General features: G+C 45.1%; 1 protein-coding gene across 1 annotated transcript in view; it reads left to right on the top strand.

Annotated features, from left to right (window-relative positions):
* Positions 1–3,313: 3,313 nt before the first annotated feature.
* The window catches only part of RPRD1A (regulation of nuclear pre-mRNA domain containing 1A), a 50,194-nt gene continuing 39,215 nt past the window's right edge, over positions 3,314–14,292 (top strand). Inside the window, exon 1 of the mRNA XM_056138017.1 lies at positions 3,314–3,632. Within this exon, the coding sequence (XP_055993992.1) occupies positions 3,482–3,632 (151 nt within the window). The 5' untranslated portion in view covers positions 3,314–3,481. The remainder of the gene's footprint in view (positions 3,633–14,292) is intronic.

Genomic DNA, 14,292 nt, shown 5'->3' with positions numbered 1-14,292 from the left:
CCCCCACCAAAATAAAGTTTAGGGTAAAATTGGGATAAGGGAGTAGAAAAGTTGAAGATGAAACTTGAGAGAAGATAAATTAATCACCTTGGTGACTGCAAGGTTCATGGAAAGGATGAGGTTCAATTTATCCTTAGGAGTCTGGGTAAATTCAGACCGAGATTATGCAAAAGACTAAACAGCAGATCAGATAAACAAAGGATACACAATGGAGAATGGGAAAACTATTGGAGCAGTTTTGTTTTAAACTATTGGAATGGAACTTTAAAGGCCATCATAAATCCTAAAACTCCATCTTCCTCTCTTTCTTAGTCAGCCTAAAGCAGGAGAAAGAGAAAACATAATTCACCTTTTTAAGTTATCTTTGAACCCCAAGCCATAGTAACATTCAAAATAGGAAAGGTTTGGGCCAGAGCAACAGCACAGTCGATTATGCATGCAACTAGCTTGGGTTTCCAGCTGGGTCTGTCCACCCCTTCCCCCCAAATAGGGAAGGTAACCTATATTTAAAATTAAATGAATGCACACATTTGATACCTATGTGGTACAAAGTTCTTAAACAATGTTTCTTCTTTTTTGGAGGGAGGGGATGCTGGACTCAGAGTTTACTCTAGCTCTGTGCTCAGTCACCACTCCTGATGGGGCTTAAAGACCATTCATTGGGGATGAGACTGGGTTCCAGGTGCGTTGGAGGCAACCAATCTACATGATGTACAATCTCTTCTACCTCTTGAACAGTCCTTCTCCTTCTTCTTTCTCTTCCTCCTCCTCCTCCTCTTCTGCCTTCCCCTTCTTCTCCTACTCTTTCTCTTCCTTCTCCTCCTCCTCCTCCTCCTCCTCCTCCTCCTCCTCCTCCTCTTTCTCCTCCCCATATGGGGTGCTGAAGTTCTATTCCAGATCTGCAGTGTGCAAAACAAGTGCACTACCTGCTGCTCTGGCCCCTGAATTGTGCCTCTTAAAGATAATCATTGGGGCTGCAGCGATAGCACAGAGGGTAGGGGATTTGCTTTGCATGCAGCCGACCCGGGTTTAATTCCCAGCATTCCATATGGCCCCCTGAGCACCATTCCTGAGGGCAGAGTCAGGAATGACCCCTGTGCATCGCTAGGTGTGACCCAAAAAGGCAAAAAAAAAAAATCATCTTTTAGGAAGCCAGAGTGATAACTTTGCTGATAGGGTTCTATCCTGATTCCTGGTGTGATCCGTCAAACCACACCAGGAGTGATCCCTGAGCACTTCTGGGTGTAGCCCCAAAACAAATCAACAAAAAAGATTTAAGGACTGGAGGGATATCAACAGACTGAGCACATGCCCTGCAGGAGGGAGGCCTAGGTTTGATCCCCAGTATTCAAAAGAGCAGAGATACAACAGGGTATACTACTGATGTCTCACACGTGGCCAGCCCTGGTTGGACCCCAGGTACCTCACATGGTCCCCAGGACCCTGTCAAGAGTGATTCCTGAACACATCCAGGTGGGCCCTCCCCCAAAAGCCAACACCCCCAAATACTCAGATCATGTGGTTTATAGAACTCCTGAGTCCCATCAGCAATAGTCCTGCACCTAAAAACAAAGATGATTTAAGAGTCTCTGAGCTGGAGTGATAGTACAAGGGCAGCATTTACCTTGCACACAGCCTGGCACTCCGTATGGTCCCCAGGGTCCTCCAGGGAGCTCAGAGCCATAACTGAGCCCTGAGCACAGCTGGGTGTAACCTCAACCCTCCCCCATGCCTCCACCCCTTGGCCAAAAAAAACTTCTCTGGTTTCTCAAAATTTCTATTATGTGAAATGTGCCAGTATCCTTCCTTTTATTTTGTTTCATGAATGATGGTAAGGCAAGCATTGTGTTGAAATGTGATATCAATAAGGGCGAGGGGAATTGGTCCGCCTTTGGAATCCTGCCTCAAGTGCTGCAGGAGGTGGCAGTTAGAAGAGTAAAGGGCCCACTCTATGGCAGTGATAGTTGGAAATGATCACTCAGGACAAGAAGTGCGTGCTAAAACTAGGCAAAAGAACAAACATGATAACCTTTCAGTATCTGTATGGCAAGCCATAGTGCCCCAAAGAGAGAGACAGAGTGTGTGTTGTGTGTGAGACAGAGAGGGGGAGAGAGAGAGAGAGAGAGAGAGAGAGAGAGAGAGAGAGAGAGAAGTGCTTCCCATAGAGGCAGAGTGGGAGGGGGGAGAAGGGGGAGGGAAACTGGGAAACTGGTCATTGGTGGTGGGAAATGTACACTGGTGGAGGGACAGCTGTTGAAACATTGTATGACTAAAACCTCAGCATGAGCAGTTTTCTAACTTTGTCACTGTGACTCAAAATATATACATATATTTATAAAATTTAAAAAACAGAACAACTTAAGTAGCCCAGTTCTGATATGCTTCCTGAAATCTGTGTTTTCTTCCACATCTTTTGTTATACATTTGCATCCCTTTGAATTCATGCAAAGCATACATTTTAAAAAACTAACATTACACTGTAGTTTCCTAGAAAATTCCAATCCACTATATAGTTGCATTTATAAAATCTTTTATTTTTAGTTCTTTAGTTATTTTTTCTACACTCAGTAGTGCTTGGGGCTACTTCCAGCTGGTGCAGGGGTGGTCCCTACCAGGGTGTTCAGGGAACTGGCGATATGCCTCAGCCCTTGGCACCATCTCCCCTGCCTTGGATTTATTTATTTATTTTTTTGGTTTGTTTTTGGACCACACCAGGCGATGCTCTGGGGTTACTCCTGGCTCTGCACCCAGGAATTATTCCTGGCGGTGTCTGAGGGACCAAATGAGATGCCAGGGGTCGAACCTGGCTTGGCAGCACGTAAAGCAAGCGCCTTACCCGCTGCACCATCTCTCTGGCCTTTGATTCACTTATCTTAACTGCTTCATGGACTCTGTAAAGCAGAGGACGCGCCAAGAATTCGGCCGTTGACGTGCTGTGAACCTCAGCTTTTCAGTTCCACCGACCCGAACAGAAAAACTGGTTGATGTGCAGCAAGTATCTGGCTCACTCACACTGGGGGATCGCGACTAGCACTGACATTGCAGGGGTCACAAGGAAGGTAGTTGAAAATGTCATACGGGATTTCCCAGGGGCTTTTTTCACATGCTTCTAGGGAGATCTGGAAGCGTTTCCCAGCAGGAGTAGTTTTCTCCCCAGGGTTCCGGGACCCGCCGAGGCCCCGGGCCGGGCACGCCCCCCCGCTGCCCCGCGCACACTCCCGCGCTCCGCAGCTCCCAGGCCGCCCCGTCGTCGGCCCCGCCCCTTCCGTGGGCGGGGCACGACGTCCGTGACGTCACTGCCGGCCGGGGGCCATCTTGCCGGTCTGCGGCGGGTCTCGGATGTGGCGGCGGCGGCGGCGGCCGGGGAGGTGAGGGCGTGGGGAAAGGGTGGGGTGAGGGGGCGAGGCCGGGGCGAGAGCCGCGAAACTCTCCTCCCTCCACCCCCCACGGCGCGAGCCGGCGTGAGCGCGGCGTCGGAGGCATGTCCGCCTTCACCGAAGCGGCGCTGGAGAAGAAGCTGTCGGAGTTGAGCAACTCGCAGCAGAGCGTGCAGACCTTGTCCCTGTGGCTCATCCACCACCGCAAGCACTCGCGGCCCATCGTCACCGTGTGGGAGCGGGAGCTGCGCAAAGGTGAGTCTCCGGCGCCGGGTCCCGGCCCGGTGCCCCCCTCTACCCCCCGCCCCCGGAGCCCGGCTGCTGGGCCATCCCGCTCCGGCTCCGGCTTCCCCGCTCCCGGCTTCCCCGCTCCCGGCTTTCCCGCTCCCCGCTCCCGGCTCCCCGTTCCTCGCCTTCCCGTCCTCCGCTCCCGAATCCCGGCTCCCCAGCTCCCGGCTCCCGGGGTCGGTGGTCCTCGGGCTAAGCACTTGGCGTGTGCAACTGGCGCTTGCCGCAGTTGGCCCGTTGGCCCTTAGATGTTATTTGTTGATTAAAGGAATGAAGGTCGTTTTTTTTTTTTTAAACTAAAAAGAACACTTGGGTGCATTGAACTCAGAAACTGTAGCCAGAGGCTCAGAACCCTGTACCTAATTGGCAAATCTAGATGGTATTGTTTTCTCCACCCCCCCCCCCTTCCTTTCTGTAGGTCCTGGAGGGTGCGGAGGGGAAAGGTAAAAGGTGGGGGGACTGGGGGAGTGGTTATCTCCCTGCATTTCCGGAACCCCAAACCCAGGCTTGGAGAAGGTCCTAAGAGAGGAATCCGGTTTTGTTTTGTTTTGTTTTTGCTCCCCCCCCCACCCCCAACCGTGAGTGTCCTAGAAGGAGCTGCTATGGGAAGAAGTTTAAGTTGAGAGCCACCCCAGCTAGGGGATTGTGGGTGCCCAGGTTTCTTAATTTGGGGATTGGAGTTGTATCACCTGAAAAAAAAAAACAAGGGGATTTGTTTTTAAGGTCCTTTCTGGGGTTCTTATGACAGTCTAGTGTAGTGACATTGTTTTGCAGAACTTTCTCTTAAGTGCATCAGAGAATGAACTTAGATTTTATTTTGGAGGGGGTCTGAGGTCTCAAAAAATATTTGGTCATTTCACTTTTGTGGAGTAGAGCTGTATGTTTAAGGATTTGTTTGTTTTTTTTAAAGGGTGCGTAAAAATTGACAAGTTAAACGCCATACTTAGTATCTCAGTTCATTGGGTAGAGAGGTGGGCTCTTCTTTATCATTTCACAAATTTTGATGTAGCCATATGATGTTATTGACTAATTTTCAAGACTAAGACTTATTAACCAGAGCAGATGCTGTTTACTGGCCCATATGAATGCCATATGAAAGCCAAAATGTGACATTGACAGTAGAGAATGAAGACATACTGCCCTGTTTTGTGTTTGTTTGCTTGTGGTTAGGGAAATGTCTTTCCAGGCTGTAGATATGGTACAGTGGGTAAGGCCTCTTGCCTTGCAGGCCAACAGCCAGGGTTTGATCCCCATCACCATATAGGGTCCCTGAGCACAGCTAGCTCTGGTCCCAGAACAAAAATGATTGAGAGACTTTTTTTTTTATTAAGTTTGCACATGTCCTTGTATTGCCTTTAATGATTTAATCTTTTAAATTATGGCTAAACAAATGTGAGAGCGATGGTAAAGTGGGTAGGGTGTTTGTCTTGCACACGGCCCAATCCAGGTTCCATCCTCCATATCCGTTATGGTCCCCTGAGACCATCACCTGGGAGTTATTTCCTGAGTGCAGAGTCAGGAGCTACCCATGAGCACTGCTGGGTGTGGCCCCCAACAAACAAAGATTAGTAGAGAGACAGAAAGGCCTGGAAAATGGCAGTGAGCCTTGAGAAGGCTGAAATTGTCAACGTTTCATACCTTACCGTATTTCAAAATCAGTAACCGGTTTATACTAGTTCATTGTCCCCCCCCCCCCCCCCCCCACCTTCCCCCTGTACCTGGCTTTATGCTCAGGGCTCACTCCTGGCAGGGCTCAGGGGATCCTATCTGGTCCCTGGGATTGAGGCCAACTTGACCTTGTGCATGACAAGCACCCTACCTGCCATACTAACATTCTGATTGCTATGCTAGTTTTTTAAAAGACCATTTAAAAACACACAGTCAGTAAATGATTGATACCCAGAGACACTCTGTCTCTCTCTGTTTTGTTTTCTTTGGGCCACACCCAGTGATGCTCAGAGGTTTATCCTGGCTCTGCACTCAGAATTACTCCTAGTGGTGCTCTTGGGACCGTAAGGGATGCCCTGGATCGAACCCGGGTCAGTTGTGTGCAACCCTGCCGGCTGTTCTTATGGTTCTGGTCTCATACCCAGGATCTCCTAAGAGCTATCACATACCAGCGGGAAAATGATCCCAGCAGACAAATGGCAATACTGTTTACAGACATTCCACATAAGAGGAGACTGGAAGACCAATAATGGATCCTTTATATTACTAATCTGGGAAAAAAACAAACTGCTGAGGTTAACCACTGAATTAGTGTTACACTTAATTAGACTAACACATTAGTTTACAGAAAGTATGACAGGGCCAGAAGAGCTGAAGTGGGAGAGCGCATGTGATACCCTGAGTTCTACCCTCCATCTACCCCTGCCTCTTCCTTATTGAAAACAAAACCCCCCAGTATGATACCATGACTGGCTGAGAACGAGGAGAAATAGAAATTCTTATAATTTAGATGACCAATAAAGTTTTATATACATGTGCTTTTGACCTAGCTGTTTTGCTGGGAATATATCCTAAAAACAGTGCATCTACTCCAGAATCTTGATTTTTTTTTTTTATCCTTCTCTTTTTGCCATATCCAGTGGTTCCCAGGGCTCACTCCTGACTCTGCACTCGGGGATTAATCCTGGTGGCCCTCAGGGACAATAGGGGTTTCTGGGGATTGAACCCAGGTGTGCTGAGTGTAAGGCAAGCACCCTAACTGTTGCATCTCTTCTCTCAGCCCCCACTAGAGTCTTCAAAACAAAATTAGAAACATTTTCAGCACTACAGATAGTGAAAGTGTGGACAAATACATTGTGATATTCATGCAATTCAATACCATTTCATGAGTAAAACTAGAACCTCGCAAAACAAATGACTGAACAGCAGGTAGGATTCTTGCTTGCAGGTGGCCGGCTGGGTTTGATCCCCAGCACTTTATATGATCCACAGAGCTCTTTAGGCGAGATCCCTGAGATCAGCTAAGAGTAACCCCTGAGCATCATGCTCCCTCCTCCTGACCCTCCCCCCGCCCCGGGTGAGGGGGAAGCAAAGTGCAGACCAAATCCTATTTGGTAAAGTTTGAAAAGATGTAAAACCATATTACAGATTCTTATGGTTACAATTAAAACATATAATAAGATTATCACTGTATTCCAAAGGGAGAGGAAATAAATAAAACTTAGTTTTGTTTTAATCTTATATTTATTATTACTTTTTAAAAAAAATATTGTTCTGGATTTTGGGGCTGCACCTGGCTGAGCCTGAGATTACTCTTGGCAGTTTTTTGTTCAGGGGATAGTATGCTGTGCTGGAAATCGAACTCAGGTTGGTTACCTGCAAAGCAAGAACCTTTCCCACTGTACTGGCTCTTTATGATTTAATTTTTGTGTTGCCAGGGTTTGAACCCAAGGCCTCACATTTGCAGGTAATGCACTCTCCACTGATCTCATTCCTGGCTTGCTTCATTTATTTAAAAAAAAAAATTGGGGCTGGAGTGATAGCACAGTGGGTGGGGCATTTGCCTTGCACACAGCTGACCCGGGTTCTATTCCCAGCATCCCATATGAGCACCCCTGAGCACTGCCAGGAGTAATTCCTGAGTGCAAAGCCAGAAGTAACCCCTGAGCATCACCAGGTATGACCCAAAAAGCAAAAAAAAAAAAAAGATTATTGGAAAACTGGAGAGATAATACAGGGCTTAAGGCACTTGCCTTGTACAAGGTCAACTGTGGTTTTGATTCCTGGAATTGCTTACGGTCCCTGGAGTACAGAGCCATGAGAGTATAGCCACATGTGGCCCAAATCCCTCTATGCCTCCAGAAAAAAACACACTGATGGGAAGGCGGGAAAATGGTGAGATGTGCTATTAGCTATGTTTAGGGGAGTGCTTCCATGTGTATAAACTCTCTAGAATTAGAATTAAAGGACTGAGAGTGATGCTGGTTGTAATAGCTGTGAGCATAATACTGACAATGAAAATTTTGCTGCTGCTGCAATTGTCATTTTCTTTCATTCTTTTTTTTTTTTCTTTTTGGCTCACACACGGTGTTACACAGGGGTTACTCCTGGCTCATGCACTCAGTAATTACTCCTGGCGGTGCTCGGGGGACCATATGGGATGTTGGGAATTGAACCTGGGTCGGCCGCGTGCAAGGCAAATGCCCTACCCACTGTGCTATCGCTCCAGCCCCATCATTTTCTTCTAAGAAGTTCCCAGAGCTGATTTGGCCTGTTACCCCCTTTTCAGAAAAATATTACTCAGCCTCTCCACCTCTTTGGCCAGCTTGCCTTCTAAGGTGAAGGGCCGAAAGTGACGCTCTCTTCCTTTCCCCCCCCATTAAAACCAGGGCTAATACCTCCTTCCTGGGTTTTTCTGCTGTTCCCCTTTTCCCATCATGGGGTAGGCAGTTTCATCCACTTTGGGAAAACACAGGTCTAGGTTAACTGGCTAAGGTTTTCCTTGCCTTAGTTCATCATGACTGTGTTTTTGTAGGATATAACTTATATGTCCTCTGTGTCCACTCCTTATTTTTTTTCTTGATTTTTTGTTTTTGACAGTGCTCAGGGATCACTCCTACAAAGGGCTCAGAGACCATGTAGGGGACTGGAGATAGAACCTGGGTTGGCCACATGCAGGGCAATCACCCTACCTGCTGTACATCTCTCCAGCCCCTTCTTAGTAGTTGGGTCCATTAATTTTGGTACCCAGCATCTCCTGTTAGGATAGTGATAATGTTGATAATCATTCTGAGGTTTGGTTATCTTACCGGGATGTCTTGAATTCTCGTATTTATAGTACCGATTTCCAAATTGTTCATAATTTCAGGTAGTCAGTACTCCAACACCAATTTCACCACTAGTGTGTAGCTTTCCCTCCACCAATGACCCTAGTTTTCCATCCACCGCCCAAGCCTTCTCCCTTAGTAGGCACAAATTTACTTCATTTGCTTGCTGCAATACAAGGGAAAATGGATTTCTCAAAAGATCAATAAAAGTTGATTTGTAATTGTTATATCACAGTGGTGTTACTAAAGTCATTGAGGATTTACTGGGCTGGGTGGTACTAGTTGAATCTTTTGTGAACCTGTTGTTTTGGGTCATTGAGCTTGGTAGTCTTCTCTGTAACTTTTCCATCAGATTACTGTTGAATTCTTATATCTCTTTCATAAATAAGTATTTATGAAAGGGCTTGGCAAGTTTCAGAAAGTTATGAGAAAATTAGATGCATTTGTGTATAAAAGGTAAGTATTTTAAAAAGGGAATACTCTTCCCAGCCCCATGCTAGTGGCTGCCGAGAGGAAAATAAAGACGATTTGAACGAGAAAAAAAAAAAAAAGGGAATACTCTGCCACAAAGGCGGGGCGGGGTGGGAGGATAGGGTAGGGGGGTGGGAGGGCTACTGGAATCGTTGGTGGTGGAGAATGGACATTGGTGGAGGGATGGGTACTTGATCATTGTATAACTGAAACCCAGGCACGGAAGTTTGTAAATCTGCAACTGTACCTCATGGTGTTTCACTAATGATAAATAAGTAAATAAATGTAAGCATTTTTCAGTTTTGAAGTGTATAAAGAGGGTAGAAATGGGCCAGAGAGATATTTTATCAGGCTTTTCTCTTGACTATATTTTCATGTGAATATTGACCATATGTCATTTTTGGAAAAATTTCTATTCAGGTCTATAATATTGTGATGTATATGAAATACATGTATTCGGGAAGGCTGGAGTGATAGTACGGTGGGTATGGTGTTTGCCTTGCATGTAGCCAACCCAGTTTCTATCCTAGGAACCCCATAAGGTCCCCTGAGTCCCACTGGGAGTGATTCCTGCCTGAGTTCAGAGCCAGGAGGAAGCCTTTGTTTGTTTTGGTTTTGGACCAGTCTTGGGGACCATGTGGTCTGCTGAGGATGGAACCCTGATGTCTGTGTGCAAGACAGACATCCTCCCTGCTGCACTGTTATTACAGCCCCAACAGGAGTAGGCCTTTTGCCTACTTTTAGATGTCCAAAAAAATAAATTTCTCATATGATTTGGTTTTTGTGTTGGTAGTTCTTGGCTTGGACGTCCTTTTTTTAAATTTTATTTTTATAAAGCTGTAATACTTTGTAATACACAATACTTCATTACAGTTAATATCGAAACTCCAATCCCACCACCATGCACCTTCCCACCACCATACGAGGAAAGTATGTGAAGATTGTTGTATTTCATCCTGGAGCCATTTAAAAAACCCTTGTACAAGAGACTACAAACATGTATGCTAAACCCAAACAAATGTGTGCTACTTTTGGTACATCAGTGAGCTTGAGTATAAAAGGTCCGTGGCTGTGCGCTCCAGTACATTCTGTGTCACTCTTTCGGGAGCTTTATTTCATAGTCTCTGGATCTTGGCTGTTTATGAGATTATATGGTGGGGGTGGCGGGCAGTTTGTGGGTGTGACTGCCAAGCTACTGAAAACGGGTGCTGGGGGGAGAAGACCCAGTCCCGTTCTGAGTGAGCTTGGAGATCTCAGTCACGGGTCCTGTATACCTGGGTTTTTCTGCAGGTTCCCTCATAGGTGAGGCTCATCCGAGCCTGTGGAGCGTGGCCTTGAACATGGCTGTGCGTTTGGGTTCTGGAGGTTTTCAACTGCTGGGGCTGTGGAATGTTTTTAAGTGAGGAGAAAAATGGAAGTGTCTTTATGAATAAGGTGGCTTTAGAAGGACTGCTGGCCTCTGGGGAAGGGAGAGGCACTAGAGATAGACTGGAATTGCCAGTGACCATTGAGTTACTTTTAATTTTCAATTTATTTGGGGAGGGAGGCATGTATTTGGGCTACATCTGTTGATGCTTAGGACTGACTCCTGGGTCTGTGCTCAGGGACAACTCCTGGTAGACTTAGGGGACTGTATATGGTTATGGAGATTGAAAATGGGTTGCCTTTACCCACTACAGTATTGCTCTGGCCCACATTAATCAGTTTTGACTATGGCATGAAGCTTTTACAAAAATCCCAAAGGATGGGAGCTTGGAGAATTTCCAGGTTGGCGAAGATATGGAAGTTTGGGGAGAATGAAAGCTTGGAAGGAAGGACTGGAAAGCTCCCTGCTCATGTCCTTATACCTTGCCTTACGTATCTTCCATTTGGTCAGTTCTTTTTTTTAATTTAAAAAAAAATTCTTGGGTTTTGAACCACACTGTCCACTGCTCAGGGCTTCTGGTGAACTCGGGACCATATGGGATGCTGGGGAGCTAATTGGGTCGGCCACATGTAAAACAAGTGCTTTACCTGCTCTGCAATTTTTTTGCTCTGGCCCCCATTTTGTAATTTCTGAATATTTTCATTTGTACTGCTGGTGATTGAGTGAGGAAACAGATTTCTGTGAGGTGCAGCAGTGAATCAGATCTGAGAAGGGTGTTTGGGAACGTTGGTCTTTAATGTGTTGGTTAGCACAGCTAACTGCCAACACATGTGACTAGAGAGTCTGATGTTGTACAGTAGTCTTGGGAGATTGAACCCTCAACCTATGGACTGATGTTATCTCTGGGAATTGAGTTGAATTCTTGCTACCCTTCTGGTATCTAGGATTGCCTGTTGGTGTAAAGAAGCCTAATATCCCTGCTAGAAATTGATTTCAGGGGCACTCTTCTGAGGATCTTTAAGTCCAGGCACAAACTTTTGTTTTCATTATGCAACGTCTGACACACAGAATAAAAACAGGATAAATTAATGTACTCTAAGGGTTAAAGTACATAAGCATATTTTTACTGAAATACAAGTAACAGACAAGAGATTGGTGTGAAGGGTTTAATCATGGGTGAAGGCAGTGATACATCAAAAAGGAAATTTTGTTTCATTTATTATTTAGCCATACCTAGGTGGTACTCAGGGCTTATTTCTGCAGGTTCTACTCTGGGCTCAGGGATCACTCCTGGCAGTGTTCATGGAACCATAAGGGGTGCCAGGGAACAAACCTGAACTTGGGAGGGCCTTATTCCAACCCCTACCAAATGTTAATGAGGATTGTCATTTTATTACTGAGGTGTAAAGTATTCTTTATTTTAGATACAAATTCCTTTTTAATTGCAGATATTTTTTCCCCTTTCTGTTGATGGTTTTTTTTTACTTTCTTTTGAAGGTGGTTGTAGTAAATGTTAAGTGACTCAGTAATAAACTGTAAATAAACATTGATTAATGGCATACTGTGTTCAGTTGTCTACAAATATTATCCACCAACCTAACTGAATTTACAAATGAGCACTGACTTTTCGGTGCTCACTTGCTCTCTTCCTCCATCTCCTTCACACATTCTTTGTCCCTCACCTTCTTAGCCCTCTCCCTCTTTCTCAACCTCCAGTTACAGACAAAAAGGAGGAAATTCTTTTCCGTTGCTTTATCACTGCCTTCACCCATGATTAAACCCTTTACACCAATCTCTTGTCTGTTACTTGTATTTCAGTAAAAATGTGCTTATGTACTTTTAGAGTACATTAACTTATCCTGTTTTTATTCTGTGTGTCAGATGTTGCATAATGTAAACAAAAGTTTGTCCCTGTCCTTAAAGAATTTAGACTCATGGGTGGGCAAATAAGATGGCAAATTTAAGTTTTGTGTTAAATTTGTTAAAAGCAGGAAAAGTAAATCATTAAGTTCACAAAGGAAAACATCTTTTCCTAGAATACCTTTAATTATAAAAGAGCTCTTTGAACTATCCCCTAATGGATAGGGTAGGCAGGTTTTTGCTATTGGGAATATGTGATGTGAAAGATGAGAAATGGCCTGGGATGCATGGAGCCTGGAATTTGAGTCCTCAGTGGTTGGTTGTATTTCCCCCTAATGTTGGCGACAATTAAAATACTACATTTTAAATGTTATCTTAATTCCCCTTTCCTGTGTTGTTGATGTGGTGATTGGGGTTGATTGCATAGTTGATCACAGTGCTTGTTCCTCATTGGAGGCTTTTCACCTTTGTGGAGTGCCACAGATCCCAAGGTGCTTTGCCACTGAAATCCCAGCCATGTAGGGTGGTCCTGAGGACCCAGCGGGGTCCTCACTTTTGCACAGCAGGTGCTTTGCCAACTCAGTTGCCTTTAATATTGAACATTTTTAGGGGATGAGAGGGTACTTTGTATTGTATCGTGGATTGGAGGTTGAGTTTTGTTGGTTACAGTACAGAGGTGGGTTTTTTCCCCAAATCTTCGTTAGCCCAAAGCATCATCATTGATGGTTCTTAATATGTCAAATTAACTTCATATGCAAGGTTTCAGTTTTGTAAGAGATTCTAAAAATGAGCTTAGCTATCTTTAATAGCAACAGAAGTCCTTAAGTTGAAGTTATGTGAGGTTTTTCCTTTTCCTTTTTTTTTTTTTTTTTTTTTCTCTTTGGGTCACACCAGCATGCTCAGGAGTTCCTTCTGCACTCAGGAATTACTCCTGGCGGTGCTTGGGGAACCATATGGGATGGTGGGGATTGAACTCAGATCGGCCGCATGCAAGGCAAAAGCCCTACCTGCTGTACTATTGCTCTAGCCCTGATTTGGGATTTTTCCACTTTGGTGAAGCCTGTGTTCTCTTGAACGTGCATCTCTTTCTTGCTCTCATTTCTTAATTAAAAATTTTTTGTGTGTGTGAGGGTGGGGGTCACATTTAGCGATGCTCAGGGGGAACTCCTGGCTCTGCACTCAGGAATTACTCCTGGCAGTGCTCAGTGACCACATGGAATGCTGGGAATCAAACCCGTATCAGCTACATGCAAGGCAAACGCCTGACCTGATATACTATCACTCTGGCTTATCACTCTGGCTTCTCTAAATTTCTTTTAATGAAACCTATTCTACTTCACTAAAAAGAAAGAAAAGAGAGAGTTATTTGTTTTGGGGCCACACCTGGTGGTGACACTGACCAGTCCTGGTGGTGCTCAGGACTGCATGTTTTTTTGAACCCCATGTTGTAAACACCCAACTTCAACAGGAATTACTTTTATTAACAACTAAAGAATGCAGTTTTAAAAAAAATTCTTGGCCACACCTAGCTTTGCTCAGGGCAACCAATCGGGTTGGCCACATTCAAGACCTTCCCTGCTGTAGTATCTATCATTCAGGCCCAAGATGCTGTTTTAAAAATACATTATCAGGGGCTGGAGTGATAGCTCAGCAGGTAGGATGTTTGCCTTGCATGTGGCTGACCCAGGTTTGATTCCCAGCATCCCGTAGGGTCCCTCAGCACCACCAGGAGTAATTTCTGAGTGCAGAGCCAGGAGTAACCCCTGAGCATCGTTGGGTGTGGCCCAAAAAACAAATTAAAAAAAGATCAGTTTCTAGCCATTGTTTATTTTCTTAATTATCATATTTAAAGAATTATGATATTTCTGGGACCAGAGTGATAATAGGGGTTAAGGCTTGTGTCTTAGGTGACACAAATCTTTTTTGAGTCCCTGGCACCATACGTGGTCCCTGAGCAGCTGTGGAGGGCTAAGTGTTACTCCAGAGCACAAACCTAGGACTAGCCCCTGACCCCCCCCCATGTGGTCCCCAAACAAACAAAATTGTATTTCTAAAGTCCAGTTAAAGCTGTGGATTCCTTAGCCTTTCATTTTCAATTATCTTTGGGAAACAAAGTATTCTGTCCAAATTTTTGTGACAGGGATTTTCAGATTGC

The sequence above is a fragment of the Sorex fumeus genome, unplaced genomic scaffold (genome assembly GCF_029834395.1).
Source record: "Sorex fumeus unplaced genomic scaffold, SorFum_2.1 ptg000128l, whole genome shotgun sequence".
Lineage (NCBI taxonomy): Eukaryota > Metazoa > Chordata > Mammalia > Eulipotyphla > Soricidae > Sorex > Sorex fumeus.
This window is presented reverse-complemented; position numbering and strand designations above follow the sequence as displayed.